Source organism: Nylanderia fulva, unplaced genomic scaffold (genome assembly GCF_048542155.1).
Source record: "Nylanderia fulva isolate GAGA-0341 unplaced genomic scaffold, ASM4854215v1 Scaffold12, whole genome shotgun sequence".
In the NCBI taxonomy this organism is placed as follows: domain Eukaryota; kingdom Metazoa; phylum Arthropoda; class Insecta; order Hymenoptera; family Formicidae; genus Nylanderia; species Nylanderia fulva.
The window spans coordinates 3,274,544-3,297,499 of NW_028189409.1; the positions used below are offsets into that span (position 1 = coordinate 3,274,544).

The 22,956-nt window shown below is 38.9% G+C and overlaps 1 protein-coding gene across 4 annotated transcripts; it reads right to left on the reverse strand.

The window, feature by feature from the left end:
- Window positions 1-150: 150 nt before the first annotated feature.
- Window positions 151-13,622, reverse strand: Awh (LIM/homeobox protein arrowhead). Of its 4 annotated transcripts, none has more exons than XM_029318043.2 (6): window positions 13,301-13,622; window positions 6,253-6,545; window positions 3,266-3,483; window positions 1,779-2,024; window positions 1,332-1,538; window positions 151-1,158 (listed from the first exon to the last, which is right to left on the reverse strand). In XM_029318043.2, the coding sequence occupies exons 1-6, from the start codon at window positions 13,304-13,306 to the stop codon at window positions 1,091-1,093; spliced, it is 1,038 nt and encodes a 345-aa protein (XP_029173876.1). In that variant the 5' UTR covers window positions 13,307-13,622; the 3' UTR covers window positions 151-1,090. The 4 variants fall into 4 exon arrangements, with proteins under 4 accessions (XP_029173876.1, XP_029173878.1, XP_029173877.1 ...); XM_029318045.2 differs by having other exon boundaries at window positions 1,332-1,502; window positions 1,779-2,027; XM_029318044.2 differs by having other exon boundaries at window positions 1,332-1,514; window positions 1,779-2,027.
- Window positions 13,623-22,956: the final 9,334 nt, after the last annotated feature.

Consider the following 22,956-nt stretch of genomic DNA (forward strand, 5'->3'; position numbering starts at 1 on the left):
GACTATTATTCATCTTTTCCATTTTTTCTAGAAATTTTTTAAATAATTAGATTTATTGATATTTAATTATATAGCTAATAAAAACAATTAGGAACTGTATGGGGAAAATTTCGCAGGAGAGAGATGATCTGGGGAGATAAAGAGCTTCTTTCCTTTTTTTTTTGTTCAACGTGTGCAATCGTATATATATTTATATATTTAGAGTTTATAGTTTACAATATTTACATCACAGTACATTCATATTAAATGTTCCTTTTTTTTTTACGCGTGACTATCGAGATATACTACGAAAGATACTTTCATTTCAAGCATTGCTACAGGATAACGCGAACGTCGGATTCCATCAACGCGAATCCGCGTCTCCGATGACGTATCAAAATGCGCATCCGTCTCTCTCTCTTGTACGCCTACGTTCGTCTTATCGTCCATGGAAGCGGTCGCCTTCCTGGTTGCATCATCAGGCACCAACGCGAGAGGAAAAAATAGAAGGCGGAGGGGAAGAAAGAGAAATATTGGACAAGTTATTTGGAAAAATTATTTTTACGAAAAGGAATATATAACAAAAATAAATAAATAAAAATATAAACAGAACTGTTCTTCGAACTTATTCGAAAACTCGAAAAGAGTTTTTTATTTTATATTCCATATACCTAATTAGCATGGAATTATATTAAACGCCTTCTCTTTTATTCTATTAATAAATTATAGAGAGGGAAGGAGAAAGGAGGAGAGAGATCAAGTACAAAAAATTATCAAACACAACCAAGAGGTAGACAGAGAGATCGATTCATAACATATAGGACGAAATCATAACACACACACATACGCACACCCGCGCACATACACACCTCTATTTATGTTCGCCGATTTCTTGTTCGCGTTGTAACACGGAATATTCATTCTTCGATAGAATTAACACCGAGAGATACAATATGCGCTGCGAGTAAACTTCCACTTTTGACTTAAGTGAAACGGATATCAAGACTTGAGCTTGTGCGAGATGCTTCTCCGCGAGTTATGTATCACTTTGACACTTTTAAAACAAAGTACGTGCTTATTTACAACACGTTTCGAATGCTTTCGGCGTTCATTAAACCTCGTTCGGCATGGACAGCAGCATCGAATCTTGGGAGAGTTCGTCCATCGACTGTTCCGAGCCTGAAGAATAAAAAGAAAGAGAGAGAGAGTCAAATCGCGTGAATTACGTAACGTGAAAATCTCCTAATCGAATGGATTAGTCGTCAATCGTGGCGACAGAGTTTCTTGAAAAAGCGCGAATGAGCTTCTCAGACACTTTGTAAGAGGTTGCAAAACACCTAGAGCTCTCTTACCGTGATTGTGATAAATGGAGCCCGTGGGACTCTTACACGTGGCCGGGCTAAGCTGCGGCTGTTGTTGCTGCTGATGCTGCTGCTGATGTTGAAACGAGTACGTTAGATGTAAGTTGATGTGACGACTGAAATCGTTGGGCGACGCGGTGGAGTTTGGCGGCGACTGATGCACTGGAAAAATTCCTGTCTTCGACGCTCTTGTAATTACTTTATAATTACAATTATCATCGATAAACGATAGACGTGTTCAGATATTATATTTTTATTGCTTTAATAATTTTTATAATCTAATATAATTAATTAATATAATATAATTCATATATCATTTTTCTTCTAATTAATCTCAAAATTTTTTGAACACGTTTGTATTTTTGAAGGGAAAGAGGGAGTAGGAGGAAGGTGAGATAAGGAGAAATGCGTTTTAGCACGCGATAAACAATGGCTTACCGTGCTGCCCCTTCATCTTGCCCGTGTGAAGGTGTTTCTTCTGCCTCGCCCTCGAATTTTGGAACCACACTTGCGTCACCCTCTTGCTGAGCCCGGTTACGTGCGCTATCCTTTCGAGGTCCTGGCCGTCGGGATTGCTGTCCAATTGAAAATTCGCTTGTAGAACGGAGAGCTGCTCCTCGGTAAAGGTCGTCCTGACCCTCTTCGCCTTGTTACCACCCTTATGACCACTCTCGGAGTCACCGCCTTCTGCGAAAGTAGCGATTAACCGTACCTCTTTTCTCCTTCTCGTCATTCGCGATCCGTCTCGTTCGAAGCTTAATCAACCTCGTTCAATTCGCGCAAAGGAGGATCGTTATATGAATGTGACACATTTATATTTATTTAATAATATTGACAAATCGCGATTATTTTAAACCTAGAGTGCGGTCACGCTATTAAACAGAAAGTCACATGGATGACATCTGTCATCTATTTTTAAAAGAATTAAAATATAAAAACACATATGTTTGATGAGAATATTATTTAAATTTATATTCATTAAAATTGCAAATTTTTGTGCACATGGATGATTAATGTCATCTGTCATCCATTCCAGGGTCAAAGAATGTTTAACATGCAAGTTTGATAAGACAAATTATTTTTAATTACAGAAGGAACGCAATAAAACTTCTGTTTTCATAATTTTAGATTATTATACATGATTTTGAAGAATTGATTTTATTTAAAATTGATTAATCCTTCTGTCAATGAACGGATACATGAGTATAAAATATTGTAACAGAAAATTATTATAAATTTGTAAAAAAGTTTATAAAATAATCCATAAGTCTCAATTTTTAAACAAAGAAAATTATTTTTTTGTGTGAAAAATGAAGTGATAAAAAGAGAAAGAAAGGAACTTGAATGTTAAAAATCTCTCAAACTTTTCTTTGTCCGAAACAGAATGCAAAGGTCAGATATGAAAAGGGTTAATAAGAGCCAGGCGCAGATATTAGGCGTAACAAACTTGTTTGTAAATTCCTCTCTAATTATTTTGACCGTTTCGGTCCTTCCTTTGGACCATCCTCAGCATATCAATTAGTAAGAAAATCCGTGTGTTGTGAAAGGAAGGACCGAAACATTCGAAATAATTGAAGGGGCATTTAAAAACAAGTTTGTTGCACCTGGCTCTTATTAGTCCTTTTCATGTCTGATTTTCTATTTATATATCAGAGCCTTTTCAATTTACTATAATACAAATTACAGATTACAAGGGTATTAAATATTCATAAAAACCTCCTAAAACATAACAGAAAAATATTCAGTGCTATAAAAATATCGTTGCAGTTCAATATGTCAAAAACAGCTGATATGTGTCAAAAACAGCTGATATGTGTCAAACACAATTGGTATCCAAATATCGATCTATTGAAAGATGAAAAAATTTCGCATCGACAGAAGGGTTAAAGGGAAAACCTCGGACGTATTCGCGCGACATTTCTCACCATCGGAGGAGGTATTGTTGCCCTCGACGACGTCGAGATAGTGCGCTTTGCAGAGCAATCGGGCGTCCACAAGGGCAAACTGCTCGCCGGTCGACAGCTGACGCGAGCAAGCGTCGCACGCGAAGCAAGCCAGATGATAAACCCTTTCTCTGGCCCTTCTCACCCAATCTCCGGCGCCCACGCTGCGTCCGCATTTTGCGCACTTTGCGCCGAAAGCTCTACAAACACGAGAAGTGGAACCACTCACGTGTTATAAGTGTAAACTGCAGAGGTATGAATATTATTTGTAAGCGTAGTCAGAGTATATGTATCGTGACGTTTCGATATTTATTCCGCCCTACGTTAGCCAATATAGTCGACTCGATGAGCGAGTACGAGGCGTAATGATAACTGCTGCGAAATATAACTCGTGGATGAGCGCGGAGAGAGAAGACAGAAGATGCGGCGAAGGTCGAAGCAAAGATAGTCAGAAAGAGAGAAATAGAGAGCGAAAGAAGGAAGGAAGGCAAGGGACTAGAAAAGAGAGACATTCGTGTCGAGGAGCAAGTGGTCTCCAGTGTGGCGCGTGTTTCGCGGCCGTTTATTTCTTCGGCTCTCGATTACCCTTCCCTTTTCTCTTCCCGCCCTTCCACGAGCTTCGGGAAAGATGTGCGCGAGAGAACGCGAGATATCGTTTCTTCAGATACGCACCTTCACGACTCTGTGCTTTCCTTCTGTATCTGTTATAAGTATTAACCCGTACACGCTTAGCACGTCACGTAAAATTCAAGACCCTTGCATTTTAATTAACCCCGGTTTGCGCGTGCACGGCTAGAAAATTATATACAATATCCCCTTAAGTTAATTAGTTGATTGCATCGTATATCGATATTCCACGTAGGAAGTCAACTCTTTTGTGCACGATCCTTAATAAAGAGTATCCTTCATAAAGACTGTCCTTAATAAAGGGTATCCTTAATAAAGAGTGCTCGTAAAAATAAAATCTCCCTAGAGATCGGTTCTCGAATAATACATACGCGCAGTTAATGTACGCGAGTTTATGTGCGAGCGATCCCAGTAAACAGTAGCCGTGTACCAGCAGCCTACGAACACGGACATTACGCACGCACGCACGCATGCACGCCCGGATGAATGGCCCGACCCGAGGTTTGCACCTACGGGAGAACGTGGCGAAGGATGGCAACAGCTTGTTCCTCCTCGGCCGAGAGAGTGTCGCGGCCGATAATTAAACAACGACTAGACGGCTCATTAGTTCATTATCATATTCATGAACACGGAAAGTGCATCCGATCCGATACCCTCGATCTCTCTTACCGCGGAACGGATGCGCCTCCGGGATACATCGCGCGATTTGAATATCTTGCGGGTCGCCACGCGACTACCCCGGTGGTCATCTCCCGCCGCCACCCTCTGTCTCCGCGAATGTTGTCGCCGAAAAAATATTGTGCCTCGCTCGGAATAATAAGTTCGTAAATAAATCGCATCTTTCACTCGGAGTCTAATTTTCTATGAAAAATAATTTTTTTTATTTAATAAAACGATTAAATAAAATAATTAAATAAAATTACTTTATTTAATAAAGTGTAATTGAATAAAGAAATTTTATTTTTTATAATGAAATAATTAAATAAAATCATTTTATTTTTATTCTATATTTTTTCTTATCTTGAAGAGGATGTCTATAAATCGTTATTCTCCATCTCTTGTACATTTTCTTAAATGCAGACTTTGAAAACAAAGACGAGGAGCAGAGTAGACGGATTCGATCCTCGCGACACTTCTCCGGCGAGATGAAACTTCGATCTGGCGATCCGATACCGTCTTAATCCTATTGTCCTTTAAGAAGAAGAGGTGGCTAATTCCTTGTTCCGGTGCTAAAGGTGCCCACGCCTCGGAAGCCTAAAGAAGGATTTGAATTTCGAGTGACTCGTCCGCGATTATGACACCGTCGATTCTCGAAGTAGTCACAATAGAGAAGACTACATGTCGATGCGAGACAAGGAACGACGACACGAGGGCGATCTTAAGTGATCATCTTTACACGCTATACTTTGCTTCCGCAAATTCCGCTTATTTTCTTTTTTTGCGCTTCGTCCATTATGTCGCGCGCGAGAGAAGACAAGGATGATTCCCCGATTCTTTCGGAGTTCCTTGTCGGCGGCGGTTCCTTGTTGACGGGTATTCGGGATCCTGCCGACGACCGGGTCATGGTATATGGCAGCATTACCAGGCAGAAAGCACGTCAAAAAAATTACGCGGCAGATTCCTTCGGACCTCCCGCACACTCCGTTCCAAGAGAGTCCGGTTATGTGTGTCCAAGTTATCCGATTTTAAAAAAATAATACTTGATTTTAGAGACTCGCTCTTATATAATTAACCTACGGTACACCTACATCTCCTTTGATTCCGCGATGATAGAAAAATCTCGATAAATGATTTGCTCTCCCGCTTATACAATTGCGCGAGGGATATATGTTGTTGAATATAAATGCAACATAATGTGCATGGATTTGTGGTATACTTGAAAGACACTCTTCAGAGACGCACATCGCCAGATGCGTAGCCGATCGGATATCGCGACGTCCGACGTCAGACGGTTCGGTTGGTGCAATACCCAGGTGACTGAGGTAACTGATTGACAGTTGGATAAACACATTGGGCAGACTTCGCCCGAAGCCTTCCGTACAATCGACGAGTCACCGCGGGTTCTCCGTCTACTTTGATCTCCACGACTGTATACGTCTTACATCGCTATCGATGCGCATCTCGCGCGCAACAAAAATATCCCACTTATTCATTCGCGCGGCAGCGCGAACAAAAAGAGGCACAGGCTATATTTTCTCTCCCTCGCGCTCTCTCTCTCTGTCTCTTCTTCGACACACATCGAACACACCGATCGTATACTGATGTAATCGTCATGCAATTAAAAAAATTATGCGAGTAATATTATTTCAAGCTAAGGTGTCGATCGAACGGTAGAAACTTACAGGGCGTAGTCGTGCCTGCAGTAGAGCCGCATGCCTCTCAGGAAGCAAGAGTGCTGATCGTGCAACGGCCTGGCACAGGCGCAACACCTCAGGCACCTGGAGTGCCACGAACGTCCGCCCACGCACAGGACTGTCCGCTCGCGTACGCGTTCGCCGCATCCACCACACTCCATTACGCTGGGCGACGTTTCCGGGCCGACGACCAGGCCGCTGGTGCCCTCGGGACAGGCGAGATTGGATCCGCCGATGCTGCCGTCGCACGCTCCGTCGCCGCTCGTGTCCTCGACTTCCGTCTGCACACATAACGAGAGAAATAACGTGCTTCAGATGCATGACAGATTTGATGGTTTTTTTTGGGGGAATTTTTTTCTCTGAAGTTTCACGTAAGAAAATAATGAGAATCTCGGTGCAAGAGATGTCTGTAAATTGTGCAATTGTATGATAGTTCGTAGCGCGAAAATAATTAGAAACTGTGTATATTTTTTATTCAGATTTACAATAGATCAATTTTTTTTATTTTTTATGGAATTTTCTTCTCTTAAATTTCACGTAAGAATCTCGATGCAAGATATTCGTAAATTGTCAAAATGATAATTTGTAATGATTTGTCATAAAAAAAACGAGCAAAAAATTGATTTCTTCATTCAGCTTTACGATAGATTAATTCATGTTTTTAAAGAATATTTTAGAAATTCCACATAACAAACTAATACACTGAAAAAAAAATTTTGTTGGATTAACAAAAATTCTGTTCGAAAATGGATGAAACGGAATTCTGGTTGAATCTACCAGAATTCCTTTTAATACAACAAATATCTTGTTTGCACCAACAAACTGATTTGTTGTACAAACAAGATGCTTGCTACATTAAAAGGAATTCTGGTAGATTCTTGTTGCATTAAAAGGAAATCTGATAGATTCAACTAGTAATTCCGTTTCGTCCATTTTCGAACAGAATTTTTGTTAATCCAACAAAATTTTTTTTCCACTGTAAGAATCTCGATATGAGTTATCCATAAATTATGATTCAATTGTCAAAATAATAATTTGTCTCAAAATAAAATAACAGAAAAATGTATATATATATTTTTATTCAGAGTCACGATAGATCAATTTGACATTTTCTAAAGAATTATCTTCCCTAAAATTCCACATAAAAGAATAATAAATCATAAATCATAATTCAGTCGTCATTAATAATTTGTCGCAAAAGAAAGGACAAGCGAAAAATGTAGATTTTTCATTCAGGTAGATCACTTTGACATATTTTTAAAAGAATTCCTCTAGAAATTCCTGAGAAAATAATAAGGATATCGATGCAAGATATCCATGAATAGTGACAATTCATCACAAAAAAACATGCAAAAATGTATAAAACCGATTTGTTCGCCCGCATGAAAATTTCGCGCGAGAATGTCAAAAGAATATTCCGAAAACAGATTCACCGAGACACGCCTCCCTCGTTCGAGAGTCATTTCGCCGATGACGCTGCACGAGGGGCTGCGAGGCCGACGTTAACACAACCGGAGTTTACCCGTAACAAGGCCGGTAACATAATGACCGAGAGACTGGTTGCTCTTGGACGGCCATTATACGCGTCCCATCGGCGTTACCCGGCCTCCGTGGAACCCTTATTTGGGGGAATGTTGTGGGGTGTTATATGTGGACGCGCGCGCGCACAGAGGGTGCGCGTACACATCTGTATGTATATATATATATATATATATATATATGCGTTACCTAGGATCGTGAGAGGTTGTCGAGGCGAGAACACGCATTTACACACGAGCTACGTGTATCAACCACTTGGGTGAGAGACACGGGACACGCGTGTCACCATATTGAAAAGGAGGTGTTATGGGGTGCGCGCGTACATATCCCTCTTTCTCTCTCTGTCTCTATGGGGAACTCTCTGAAGGAAAAGGCGAGTGCCGTTGGTGCACGGTGGGGTGCCTTTTCGCTTGACCAGCTGCCTACCGGATCATTTACCGGACGACTTCTCAAACTGAAACTACGCCCTGCTTCCAGTATCTCGCAGAAGAAGAAGGGATGTGCGCGCGTGAGATATCGGTCGGAATATGAGCTATACGAGATGAATATTAATGCAGGAGTCCGTCATATCTCTCGCGAGCTGATGCAGATAATGATTTGTAAAATATTGTAATTTTGTACATTTATATATATAATATTCAATTGCAATAGTTGAATTAATTTATTGCAATTTTCTCCGATAAACGTCGCTTTTTGTACAAAAGTTGCGAGGAGATAAGTGAAAGCGAGATACGATATCGATATTGCTATACGCGATTTATATGGACGTACGTAAAACTGCTGTACATCAATCCGGATGAGAAGACGTTATTCCCGCGTTCGCATTTTATTTTATTAGAATAGCAAGAGAATAGTAAGAAGATATCAGGCGTTCTTATATGTGCACTTGTATATACGTTCATGTACAGCATTTGCGAGCTGAGAGAGTCATAGAGATGACAATAATAACTCCGAGACTCCGAGTCTCTCACAGGCGGCATCGTAAAACGCGGGATTAGATCCTTTAGCCTAATGTAATGCGCCTTCGAATAAGAAAATTTTGCAGCGATGCAAAAAGTGAAGAGAGAGAGAGAGAAAGGGAGATCTCAGATACTTCCATAATTATAAATTTTCGAATAGAGGCACGCTATACTTAAATTAAAATTATCTTCTTTCATTTTAATATAATTGAATATTTGATTATATATATACAATAATAAATATTATATATAAAATTATATATAAAAAATATTACATTTTGTAAATATACATAAAATTATATATTTTGTATATTTAATGTGCAATATTTTTATATATAATCTTTATAATATAATTCCATTTATATATAATATAGAGATACATAGTCTCAAGAAATATATACACAAATTTTAATTTCTTAATCATCCCGATCGTAAAAAATTATCTTTTTAAAGTGACAGGATAATAATTTTCGCATCAGCTGAGTCGGCTACCTAATAAGCAGTTCCTCATAATCGGATCTAAAGATTCGTCTATTCTAGTAATCCCACTTTTACCATGTTATTGACTCTTTATTGGAGGAAGGCGTCTCTCACTCGAGCACCTTTGCCACAACCTCGTAGGACCCCGTGGTAAACTTATATATTCCATATACTTGTATTGAGTCCTCGTACACGCCTCTATTTAGAATGGCCGTGAGGCCTTCATTTTTATACATATATAGTTCTCGAGTGGTTTCGGTTTCGATTTCGGTCCCTTTTCCGACCGATAGACAACTACCATGGGGTATGACTTTCAAAGCTGAAAGCCTGTCGGCAGGGGGGCCCATAGGGGTCCCCCAACAGGCTTTTCGCCTTTATCGGCCCTTGCGACTCCGTGTCAATTTCAGCCCGGGTCACGTTTGTATCCATTGAAACCGATATTTCTTTTCCTAGCGAAACTATTCTTCTAGGTATGCATTCGTCCATATAATAATCATAATGCGATCTACCACGAAAACCGAAATATCAACCGACGCGATTGATATCGTGTGATATGTGTATACCTTTTTTTATTTCTTACAATTTATTCGACTTTTCGTATGAATTTTAGATTTAAAATTTCGCGCGTTCACTAACTTTATCATAGTTAATTTTATACTGTAATTTGTTAAATAATGTTCTATAGATTTAAATAAATTTTTAAATAATTATTAATCAAAATAAATACCTCTAAAATCATTAATTATTTTTTCAAAACATTTCTCTCATTATTTAATTATTCGTAAAAATATTTTAAAAATTATTTATATAGATCATCTAAAAATTTATTATGTTTATTATTCCAAATGTAGACAATTATTTTCAAATAATTGACAAGAAAAAATTAAATCATTTTAACACGAACGGAATAAACGATTCGCGAAATACAGAGAGATCTGCGTGATCGAACGCTGTAATGTTTGAATCGATCACCGGGTGCGTATTCGATGAATTTGAAATTACACGTCACAGGGAATTTCCGGCGCACGGAACGCAAATTCGTTTTCGGTTCGCTAATGAACACGAGCGTTAATTAGAAACGAACACTTTGTAGTAGACTGCCCGAGATGCGAGAAATGGCGTTATTATCTAATAGAATTTGCTCGCGCGCGCACACACACACATACATACATGGACTTTCATTAGAGGAATTTATTAAAGAGAAAGGGAGAGAGACATAGAACGCGAGAGTTATGAAGTTATGGACGAATATTCGAGGTACGCAAACTGTGCAAATTCTCCAGCGAATATCCTGTTTTTTTTTCTCTCTGTCAAAAATGTGCGCTAACTTTTTTTTCACGCAAAATTTAACTTGATCTATTTATCCGCCATCGATTAGAGGGATGTTAAACACGAAAAAAAAAAACGAAATATGCGCGGAGACATTCCAGCGTGAAGAAAGAACGCGGAGGCATCCCCGATTTCGATCTTTCTCGAGATCGGCAGAAGAGAAGGAGGAAAACCTTTCGACCGTTTCTTTCGCCCGTTTCTTTCGCATCTCTACGGTATATCCAGGTGACAAGTTGACAAAGTGGCCGACATTTGGGGTATATATCTTGAAGAGCAGGAGAGAGCGATCGGAGAAAATAAATGGTTTAAGGGACTTTTTGTATATCTCGTGCTTTCCCGAAACGCAACAGAGAGGGCACGAGCCTGAGCTCTTCACGCCTTCGTAAGAAAAGGAACAATGGAAAAAGCTCCGTTTGCCGAATATACAATCGAGAAGGCGCCGATGATCCACTGGTCGGGTACCACTCGAAATCCATTTAAATCGCTATCCAATTTTTAGTTTTCGCATGCCACATTGTCGCCACTGTGCCGTCTCTCCGTCGCCGTTTGTTGCCGAGGCATTGTCCCGCCGAGGAGATAGGGGAAAAAGAAGAGATTCGTTTCACGATTAACTCGGACCGCTTATTACTTGCGAGAATGACCTCCGAAGTCGACGACTGCCCGAGAAAAACGGTCGAGCAGCCGTGACAATGGCGCTCGCGCGCGTTCTGACAGTGAATAGTTGGCAGTTTGCGCCCACGTGTGCGCGAGTCCGTACTACTCTCGCGTGATGTCATCTCGTGCACCCCCGATATCCATATATCATTATTTTTGTTATTATATATGCATATAAGTTTATTTTAAAAACATTCCCCAGCAAACACCGATATATAATTGTTACATTGCTATAATAAAACGGAATATATGACAGGTAATATAACGTGTACGTTACATGTAACATCTGTTGTTACATGTAAAAAAACATGTTATCATTAATTTTGTTATCATTATAAATGTAGTGATCATTATGATGATTATCTTCAAATTTAAGAATAATATATATAATTTGCAGAAGATTATATTATTCTAACATAAGCAAATAAAAATTTTTAAACATACAGAAATATACGGAGAATAAATACAACGTTTTAATTGTGTAGATGAAAAATTAAAAGTATGATTCAGAGTTTCTTTATATAGATAATTTATTTATAAAAAAATATTCTATCATAGCTTAATTTTAGATGTTCTTATATTCACTTGAAATTTAGTTATCGCATGTCTAAATTTTAGCTCTATGGTAACTAAATATTTTTAATTATAATTTAACGGGGAGTTCTGTATTAAATTATAGTTTAAATATATTAGTTACCTTGTATAGCTACAATTTAGGCATGACAACTAAATTTCAAGTGTATCTAAAAATTTAACTATATACCTATAGTAATTAATTGTTTCCTTGATGCGTTAATATTAAAAAAGCAGGAACAAATTTAAATTATATAAAGTTTCTGGATCAAAATTCTGCCCACGCTCGCATTATCACGTTTTATCGCCTTATTCACGGAGTTATATATACTTGTCAAATATGCATAAACAACATCGGCGATTTATCGCTCCAATAATTTATAAATTTTTAAATCTATATTGATTATGAAATTAAATAAATTTATATTAATCTTTCTGAATGTCTTCTAAATAAATGTTGCATGTCGACAAAAGAGAAAATGCGGGAATAGAAGGGGTAGAAGCCTATAGGTGTAAAATGAGAAATATCAATTACGTTACGCTATATATGAATTATACTACGCGCGTAACTTTAGCTAAGTGATAAATCCGCTCTTGAGCGAGGCGTGTCTCGCGATTTGCGCCTCGCATTTTTCTCTCTTCCTCTCCTCCGCGTCTCCCTTATTCATCTCGTTCGAGTCTTGCACAGGCGAGAAAGAAGCGAGGGAGAGAGAGAGAGAGAGAGAGCAGCGAGACTTGAAAAGAAAACGGAGCTATATAACTCCGGATCAGGCTGATGCGGCATTTTGCGCGCTTTACGCCGACAATTTACTGGACCACACGCGCCGCGGATGACGCGCTATCCCGTGAAAGGTCGCCTTATTTTCGCGCAACAATTCACGCGACCCTCTTCCCGGCGTGGGACGTCATCGCGACGTGATCTTACGCGAATTTACGGTTTCGCTCGCGCGTAGGCATGCTTTACATTTGCATACACGCGTCTGCCTACAGCCGGATGCGTAATTCATCCCCGGTGTGTGTACGTCGCGAGTTAGTGTACAGGGAATGTAACAAGGATCTCTCTCGCGATCCTTCTCGCAAATCAGGATGATGTGTCGTTTATCCATTTAATACATTTTATTTTTCTTCCCTTGCGGCTATAATCATTTTTCAACATTTTTATACGTAGCTTATTCTATTACGTAAACGTCAGTGTTATTATTGATTTTTTCCCTTATTTAAATTTCTTGACTTGCCTGCATTTTTTTTTCTTCGTTAAATAATGTCGAATCGCGATTGTATGAAAGATTCGAGAAATATCTATCAATTTATTCCTAATTTAAATTACACAATTGATAAAAAATCTACAAATTACAGAAGCACTTATAAATATATTCTCGAATCCTATCATCATTCTTTCCTCGATTCTGCAACCGGTCTCACTGAATTAAGTAGGTACTTTGAAAGCAATCATCCGTGATTTTCTGCGAAAATCATTATATTTGCATTATATACACACGTACCTTCATAATTTCTCCTCGGCAGATGAGACGAGAGGACCGACTCCGTAGATCCCTGGACCGCGCACAGTTCGCGGGAGATATCGGCTCCGATATCAGTTCACGGTTGCCGTCGACCTCTCGACATCGCGGACGATCGAAAGAGGCGCAAGTAGACGATTCGAGATACGTAATAACAACGCCGCGATGCCTCAGTTAATCGCCATGCGAGGAGACGACAGAGACGCGCACCATGACACCGCGTATACGGGAAGAGAGAAGAGAGTTTGTATCCGCGCGATCCTCGGCTACAATAACGTAACTCCCGGCCGGGATGCTGCATCGCACAGAGACTCACTCGCACAAACACAGGTACACGAGCACACGTACACACGCGAAGAGAAGGGCGGTGCAAACGCTGATGGGCGGTGCGGTTCTCAGAAGCTGCGATTCGTCCGAGCTCGGGTATGGTCCATCATCCCGAGCAGGGTGAGAGAAGAGAAGGAGGGAGAGAGAGAGAGAGAGAGAGAGGACACAATTTGCGCGCGCGTGTTTCTCTTCCCCACTTTGATGTCGAGCCGTCCGCACGGATGTGTAATAGGAAACACGGCGCTGATTGGCCGCGATCTCATCTCGAACCACGGAAGAGAGCTATCTCTCTCGCCGACGACGTCGGAGGGAGGAAAGCTGGAGCTTGGGGTAGTTTTACTCCATACCGATGCCAAGGGAAAAAAAATTTAAAAATGACATGTATATATATGTATTAGGTATGCGTGTATCAGCTGATTTGCGCGCGCGCGCACAAGATACGTTGTTATATTAATCCGTAAGCGTAAAATATTTTCTTGTCTCTTTCGTGTGGAGGCTTGTGTGATGCATAGAAGGCGAATGAAAATTTAGCCGCAGTCTCATCTCGATCCACGAAAGAGGGATCTGATGTCATCTAATGTGAGACGACTTCGCAGAGAGAGAAGATAGGGTTTAGGGTGGTTTTACTCCAATTTAATTTTAAAAAATATTCTATTGTCTGCTTGATGTAGAATTTCTTGTGTGATGCAGGTAAATTAAAATTTAGCCCTGGTCTCATCTCGATCCACGAAAGAGGGATCTGTTGTCATCTAATGTGAGACGACTTCGCAGAGAGAGAAGATAGGGTTTAGGGTGGTTTTACTCCAATTTAATTTTAAAAATATTCTATTGTCTGCTTGATGTAGAATTTCTTGTGTGATGCAGGTAAATTAAAATTTAGCCCTGATCTCATCTCGATCCACGAAAGAGGGATCTAATGTCATCTAATGTGATACGTCAGAGAGAGAGAGAGAGAAGATAGGGTTTAGGGTGGTTTTACTCCAATTTAATTTAAAAACAATTAATATATTGTCTGCTTGATGCAGAATTTCTCGTGTGATACAGAAGGTGAATTAAAATTTAGCTCCGATTTAATCTTGATTCGAAAGAGAATTAGTCATCTAATGTAAAACTATATCGGAGAAAAAAGAAAGGGTAGTTTTAAGGTAGTTTTACTTTAATTCAATTTAAAAAAATATTCTTAGCTTCTTAGATGTAGAATTTCTCGCGTGAGAAGGTGAACTAAAATTTAACAAATAATTCGGGACGATAAGGGATGATTCTGATCTTCGAGCGCTTCCGCTATCTTCAAATTTCGCAAAGATAACGTGAATTCCATATTGACATGTGATGCAGAGAGAATAAGATGAACTAAAATTGAAGAAATAATTAGGGATGCTCCTGATCTTAAGGGATGATTCTGACCTCCAAAGACAACGCGAGCTCCAGATTGGCGACGAGATGTAGAATTTCTCGCGTGAGAAGGTGAACTAAAATTTAACAGGGGGTATTGAAATTAAATCTCAAATATGAGATTATTTCATATTTTAAAATCTTGGCCGTGTCCAAGTAAAATTTGGTGCCTTGTGCACCGGTATTTAATTCTAACGGAAAATTATTTAGTTTCGTTAGGATAACGCATTGTCATCCGCGATTTGGCTCTTGTTGCCCGTCTTATACGTTAAATTTATATTTATATTACAGAGCCTTGTTAAAACTCTTATATAAAATTTAACAAATGATTCGGGACGATAAGGGATGATTCTGATCTTCGAGCGCTTCCGCTATCTTCAAATTTCGCAAAGATAACGTGAATTCCATATTGACATGTGATGCAGAGAGAATAAGATGAACTAAAATTGAAGAAATAATTAGGAATGCTCCTGATCTTAAGGGATGATTCTGACCTCCAAAGACAACGCGAGTTCCAGATTGGCGACGAGATGTAGAATTTCTCGCGTGAGAAGGTGAACTAAAATTTAACAAATGATTCGGGACGATAAGGGATGATTCTGATCTTCGAGCGCTTCCGCTATCTTCAAATTCCGCAAAGATAACGTGAATTCCAGATTGACATGTGATGCAGAGAGAATAAGATGAACTAGAATTGAAGGAATCATTAGGGATGCTCCTGATCTTAAGGAATAATTCTGACCTCCAAAGACAACGCGAGCTCCAGATTGGCGACGACACGCGAACGAACGTGTTTCGTGGACGGGCGAGGTATGTGTAAAATCTACAAACCGCGGGCGCGCAAATTACACCGGACATGGTGCGCAGAGGGTTCTCTGAGAGGAACGTTGATATGAAAAATGGTCGGTCGGGCACTCCCGCGTGCGCGCGCGGTCCGGCACGACGAACATAATAAATAACAATACGGAGTCTGCCTACGGATACCGGGGGATATATGTACATGCATATAGGTCCCGGGCCTTATACCTGAACTGCCGCGGCGCGTCATTAAAATTATTTATGAGGAAATAAGAATCCGAAGCGGGGGCCCCCGAGGATCGCGCGAACGTACCTCTCTCGCACCCTTATATTCTTACGAAGGCGCGCGCTTATCCCCTCGATCCTCTTTAATGTCGGCTAACGTCTGTGTGTCCTCTGCGGTGTTGTAGGTGGATCAGTAGATTAAACTCGGACGCTTTCGCTCTCGTTTCCCTCTTTTTAGCCAACCGCGTTGCTGCGATTATTCGGATAAATCATTAATTTATATTTAGATTAATTTATATTTACATTAATCATTAATTTATATTTAAAATCAAACAATTTATATTTATATATTTATATTATAATAAAATAAATCATTAATTTATATTTACATTAATTTATATTTACATTAATCATTAATTTATATTTAAAATCAAATAATTTATATTTATATATTTATATTAAAATAATAAATTGGTAAAAAATTATAACGCTCTTATATATTAAAATAAAATTGTAAAATTAATGTAAGAACAGGCCAACTTAGGAGCATAAATTATTAGGATGTTAGTGAATATTATAAATTTTTATTACTTCCTAATTATACTATATTAAATCAATTAAAACATATTAATACAATTAAATCAAACGTTTCGACTGTACGCAGTCTTCATCAGTGGTGTCATATAGTATTAGTCAGTTATAAAATTTTTAAAAACATTTCGACGATTGCAATTCGTACTATTAATTATAAACATATAAAATAACTTGGATGATGCGAACGATTACAACTTTTGATGATGTGTAGCATGTATAATTTTGAGGCTGAATACATCACTACATTGTTCTTGGATCATTTCAAGATGTTAATGCGGATTATTTCCAATGATGATTTTAAAGGTGGAAAATAAAAGAAGAAACAAAAAAAAGAATTATAATTATTCCCTATATCAACAAGATTTCAGAAATGTTTGTCTCTTCGATCAATAAATCTAATACAATGATAAGATATCAATTTAATTGTATTAATATATTTTAATTGTTTTAATATGGTATAATTGGGAAGTAATAAAAATTTATAATATTCACTAATATCCTAATAATTTATGCTCTTGAGTTCGCTTGTTCTTACATTAATTTTACAATTTTATTTATATTAATGTATATATTTATATTAATTCTAGTTATATAATATTACTTAATTCTTCATCAAGTATTGCGATATGTCGAAATAAAAAATCGTAACGCGTCATTATCAAAGCGATCTCGTAGCCAACATTTCTCGGTCTATTTTCAGGTTTTCCATTATTTGTGAAGAAATTCGCATTATTCTCGCCTGTTTGCTCTGCCTGTCCTCCTTCGCGCCCGTGTAACGCAACAATTAGCTACGCGCGTCTGTTTATTTACATAATCGGGGCATTTAACGTATCGATCAGGTAATTATCGGGGCGCGAGGATAGCACCGGAGGCACGAAGCTTCATTTGGGAACCAGAGGTGTAAACTCTCGGCGAGGGAGACAGAAGAAAGAGAAGGAGAGAGCGCGAGAGAATGAAGAGGTAACGCCGTAGGAGGTGAGAAATAAAAATAAGAAGCTCAAGGAGGATTTCTCAGCTGGGGGTCATTCCTGACGGAAAAGATTTTCGTTTCGGGCGCTTCTTCGTTCGACGATCGACCACCTGGCCGTACATAGTTACACCTTGTAAACGGTCACTGTCTACCGCCGTAGTATAGACCGGGCAATAAACGCGACCGGGGCCGACTCGTGCTGGCTCTTGCGGCGCTGGATATATATATACACGGAAAGGTATTCAACCGAGATTAATCGCCGCAGATTTGTCACGGACATCGTTGCGGGAACGGTCGCTTATCTCTTTCTGCTTTTTTGCCCTCTCTCGCTCTTTCTCTCTTTTTTCCTCTCTCGCTCGCTCGCGGTGATCGGCGTCGACAGCCGATCGCGGGTCGAGAAGACAATTTTCAGCGACAATTAATCTTACTCCATTGCAATCTTGTCCATTGATCCCGTCACGGATCACGGCACTTTAACGAGCTCGTGTATATTTGGACAGTTACTTCAGGAAGTGCCTTTTAAATCGTACGCGATGTCGAGCGACGTGCCGATTTCGCATGAAATCAAATATTGTTGTATCAGGGTCTCTATATTACACCTAGAATTTAGTTATCATGTCTACATTTTAAATAAGACAACTAATATTTTTAAGCTGTAGTTTAGTATATAGCTAAAATTTCTCTAATAAATTCTAAATAACTAAATGAAGTAAAGAAATTAAATTTCAGGTGTACCTAATATAGGAATACCTAAAATTTAGCTAATATTTTTTTCCAATTACTATAGCTAAATGTTAGGTGTCCTTATATTACACGTAAAATTTATTTATCGGGTCTAAATTTTAGGTATGATAGCTAATCTTGTTAAGCTATAATTTAGCAGGAAACTCCCTGTTAAAAAAATATTAGTTATATCATAGCTAAAATTTCGAAATAACTGTATAAACTAAATAAATTAAATTTTACATGTAGCATAGGAATAAGTAAGGGATGCGTAATAGTTAACAAAAATTAAATAATTTCTAAACATGTGTTTATAAGAACGAGGGAGGAAGAAGACATAACAATTATGATCCTTTTTTACGCGTTCAATCAGTTCATTTACTATCGAGTCGCAATTAGTATCCCGCTGATTTTCAAGAAGTAGGTTCCCGCCGCAAAAAGGGAGAGATCCTGAAGTGCCTCTCCTTTTTTTCTCTCTCTCTCTTGTCTATTGTCCAGGCCGCGGCAATTTTGCAAAACGACCCATCGAGTAACGAGCACTCGTCCGACCGAAAATCGCCACTCGTCAAGTGACACAAGAGAGAGAAGCGGATCCGCGAAACGATTCTCTCGCGGGTGCGGACGGGAATCGAACACACGTACTTACATTGTACAAAAGACAGGCACCGACCAGGCGCGGTTATTAATGCCTCCCCGACACTCCGATACCATAGAGCTAACGATTATTTACTTCGAAATATTTATCCCGTATCTCACCGCGTGCACGCCCATTATCGCCACCGCATGATAAATATGCCTCGTGTGAAAAATCGATTTTATTGTCGGTACACACACACATATATATAAATATATATATATATATATATATATATATATGTATGTATGTCTATACATGAGAATGTGCAGACGTGTTCTCGCACTCGCGCGGTTAACTCTTGCGCGAGAGAATAACTCGTATGTAACGTTTCGACGAGCGCGAGCGCGGTTCATCGATGGACCACGGATGATGGATACGCCTACTCTTGATATTTCGGTGATCAATAACGCGCCTCTCTCTCTCTCTCACCCGGTGCCATTCGCGCTTCGAAGGCGGGGGAACCATTATTCACCCGTACAGTCGCCGGTGAATAAATAATTTACCTCGTCATACCAGCGCCATCAGAATATAACCGACTTCGCGGCGAACTCTCTCTCTCTGAACACGCTGGACCCTTTCCCCGATCCTTTGTGTTACCGATAATAATAAAGGTATGCGCGCGATTCGGTCTCTTCTTGGATACATCATCGAAAACGATACGCCGCGCGTTGAGACGCGAGCGAGACTCTGTATATCCATCCATATCCCTCTCTTTTTCTCTCGATATGTGTCGAGGGCCCCGGGCTTTGCCGCGACTTTGAATGGCACGGTCGATTTATCTCCTTTACGCGAGACCGAACCATCAACGCAATCGGAAAGGCTTCTATATGTATGTATATATGCATATGTGTATGCGTGAATGCGTCGTTTGCTTATATGTATATATGCCTACGAAAGGTGGCCGTGCGGTGGTCACTATTTGGGAGCATGATCGGTAGTTTCGATTCACTTAGGGACCCGATACATTATTATTTCCGACGACGATAATTAGTGCCCACTTAACGCGCGGGATCCATCTCGATTGGGATTTCTTTCGACACGGGGAGAAAAATATGTTACCGCACCATAGCTCAATTTTAGGTGTGGTAACTGAGATTTTCAAGCTATATTTTAGTAGAAAGTTCCGCGTTAAATTATAGCAGGAAAAATATTAGCTGCCACGGCCAAAATTTAGACATGGCAATTAAATTTCAGGTGTAATATTGAGACACTTTTAAAATTTAGCTATGGTATAGCTAATCATTTTTTTTCCGTGAAGATGTATCATCCTCACGAAATTATTCATTGTCGAATTATATGCAATAGAGAGTACATTATATTTCAATTCTTTTATGTATTATTTCGAGTCTTTACGAAGAAGAAAATATTAGTTACGTAGCTAAATTTTAGGTATCTCTATATTGCATCTAAAATTTAATTACCATACCTAAAAATTTAAGCAATGATACGGTACCATTATATAATATCTATATAATTATTAAAAATATTAAACGTTAAAGTTTTCAAATTTTATAGGTGTACTATAAAAAGACTTATTTAGTTAATAATAATTTTGTATGCAAGAGCATCTTATCTCGGGTGCATTCAAAGAGAAAGAGAGAAATAAAGAGAAAGAGACGGATCTATAAAATTTAAAGCAGCCACATAAAAAACAAGTCTCCGAGGTGGCCTTGTCTTGATCTTAGATTTACGCGTATTAAAAGGGAATTACAATATTAATAAGGCCTTTTTAATGGGCCTTCGCGGCCTTCATGTAGGAGAAACGTCCGCCTTCGGCTAGAGAGATCCTTCCTTTTGAAACTCGTTACGATTTTCGGGGCTCCAAAACGCCGACAAGAAACGAGACAGCCGTAAATATCGATGGAAATATCGCTTATATTGTTATTCACACGCATTATTACCTCGCCTGCGATATATCATTTCGCTCGTGTCCACACTTTGGAAAACTTCTCGATCGCTTTTATTCTCTCTTTCCATCTTTCATCAGTATCGGATAGTCTCTATCTCTCGAATAGCACTAAAAATCGTGAGATATATATACTCTTTCGAAAATTTTGATTCATACTTATCTCGACACGCCGTGATACTTTAAGATTTCTTACGTATAAAAAAAATTTTAAATATAGGCGGACGTTTCTTTAATCGAATTCGTCAATTTTTATAGTAATTTTACGTTTCAAGATTCCAAACTCTGGACGAACGGAAGAGTTTTATATCGACTATTAAGCGAGTGCGGACATCAGCTGTGTGACGTTTTAAATTTTAATCTGGCAATTAAAATATGTTAAGCAGCTACTTAATATCGTATGCGTATACATACATACATACATATATATATATATATGTATATGCACATGATATACTATATAGGGCCGGGCTCGCAGTATTTCATATTTAACGCGAAACCGTAACTCGCCGCGGCTGCCGCATCTCGCTCTCTTTCTCTCTCCCTCTGCTCTCATCCTTTTTCTCTCTTTTTGATTTATAGGTAATTTATTGCGGCTCTCTCGTAGTCGCCGCGCTTCTTCGAATGCACATGTGCGAGTAGATAGACCGGTGTATATTACGTGCGTGTAGTAGATCAGTCCGTGATTCCGATGACGCAGATAATGGAAATAGATCCGGAAAGGACTCATCTCCGTGAAAAGAGGATAACTCATAAATATTACACACATTCGATTCAAATATAGTTTATATATAGAAAAAGACGAAATCCGCGAGAGATTGAAATTCACTAACAAGTGTTTAAACTAACAAGTCTTTAATTTTTTATTGTTGCTACTCTATCTACTTGTTACTATATCTATACATTATACAAAGCGTAATAAAAATGTACAGTGAAAAAATATTATTAAATTAATAAATATTTCACATCGAATCAATATTATTATAGTTTCAAATAAATGATTCATAAGGCAGTATTGAAATAAATATTTATTTGAATTCAATCATTTTTCTTCAGTGTAGGATATTATTCTACACTTTGTAAAATTCACCGAAAGCAAAGAAAACAAAGTTTCCCCAAAAACGCTGTAATTATCATTAGCGATCATAAAACAATTAACGCGCCTCATCGTTCTGCGTATATAATGACAAGTAACAACGTGCTTAAAAAGCCGTTCATTTTTGCCCGACGTGAACACACAAGGGACAGATGTCAGTTGAAAGCTACGAGCCTGTTTCTTGCCCGTTATTAAGTGCATATTTCACGGGAAACGTTTTTACGAGCAAAAACTCATCGGGGCCGGCGCCATTATAGATACTTGCATTTTTATCGGGCTTAAAGATCGTTTGCATAGTTGATTACGCGTAATCGCGCGTACCGACTGACCGGTTTTGAAGGGTGGCTACTTGTCTCTTTTTTATAATTTTTATCTTCTTCTGTTTTAATAATTTTTTCCTTCTTCTTTTGATAATTCCGGAAGAAAGTCGCGAGAGATATTTTCCGAGGGAGAGATCTGCGAGAGAAAGAAATTCGCTCCTTTTTTTCATCATAAGACACAAACAGGGCGGATCCGCCCAGTCAACAGAAAACTTGGCAAAGTTTGAGCGGCAAAAAGGACGCGAGGAATAATCGCGAGGGTGTCTCTCTCTCCTCGGGTTTGCAATTTCTCGGAGGGTACCTACTTGCAAGCGAAATGGCAAAGGAGTCACAAACGGCAATCACTGAGCTAAGTGCTAACCCAATCAAGCGACCGCCCTACATCTCTCTCTCTTCGGGGTTTCAAGGATCCTCTCGTTCCTCTTAAATTATGCTTCTCCATGTTCATCGAAAGACATCTTCTTGGGATTTTCGGATATTTTCTTAAAATATATATTCCCTGATATAATAATAAAAAATATAACCGCGCGCGGAGGAAATTTACAAATTTTCAAGACGCGAGAGACAGAGTCGAGTTGTGTAACACAAAGCTGATTTTATTTTCGCGAAATATATATCTCGGTGCATATATATATTCGCGATTGTGCATT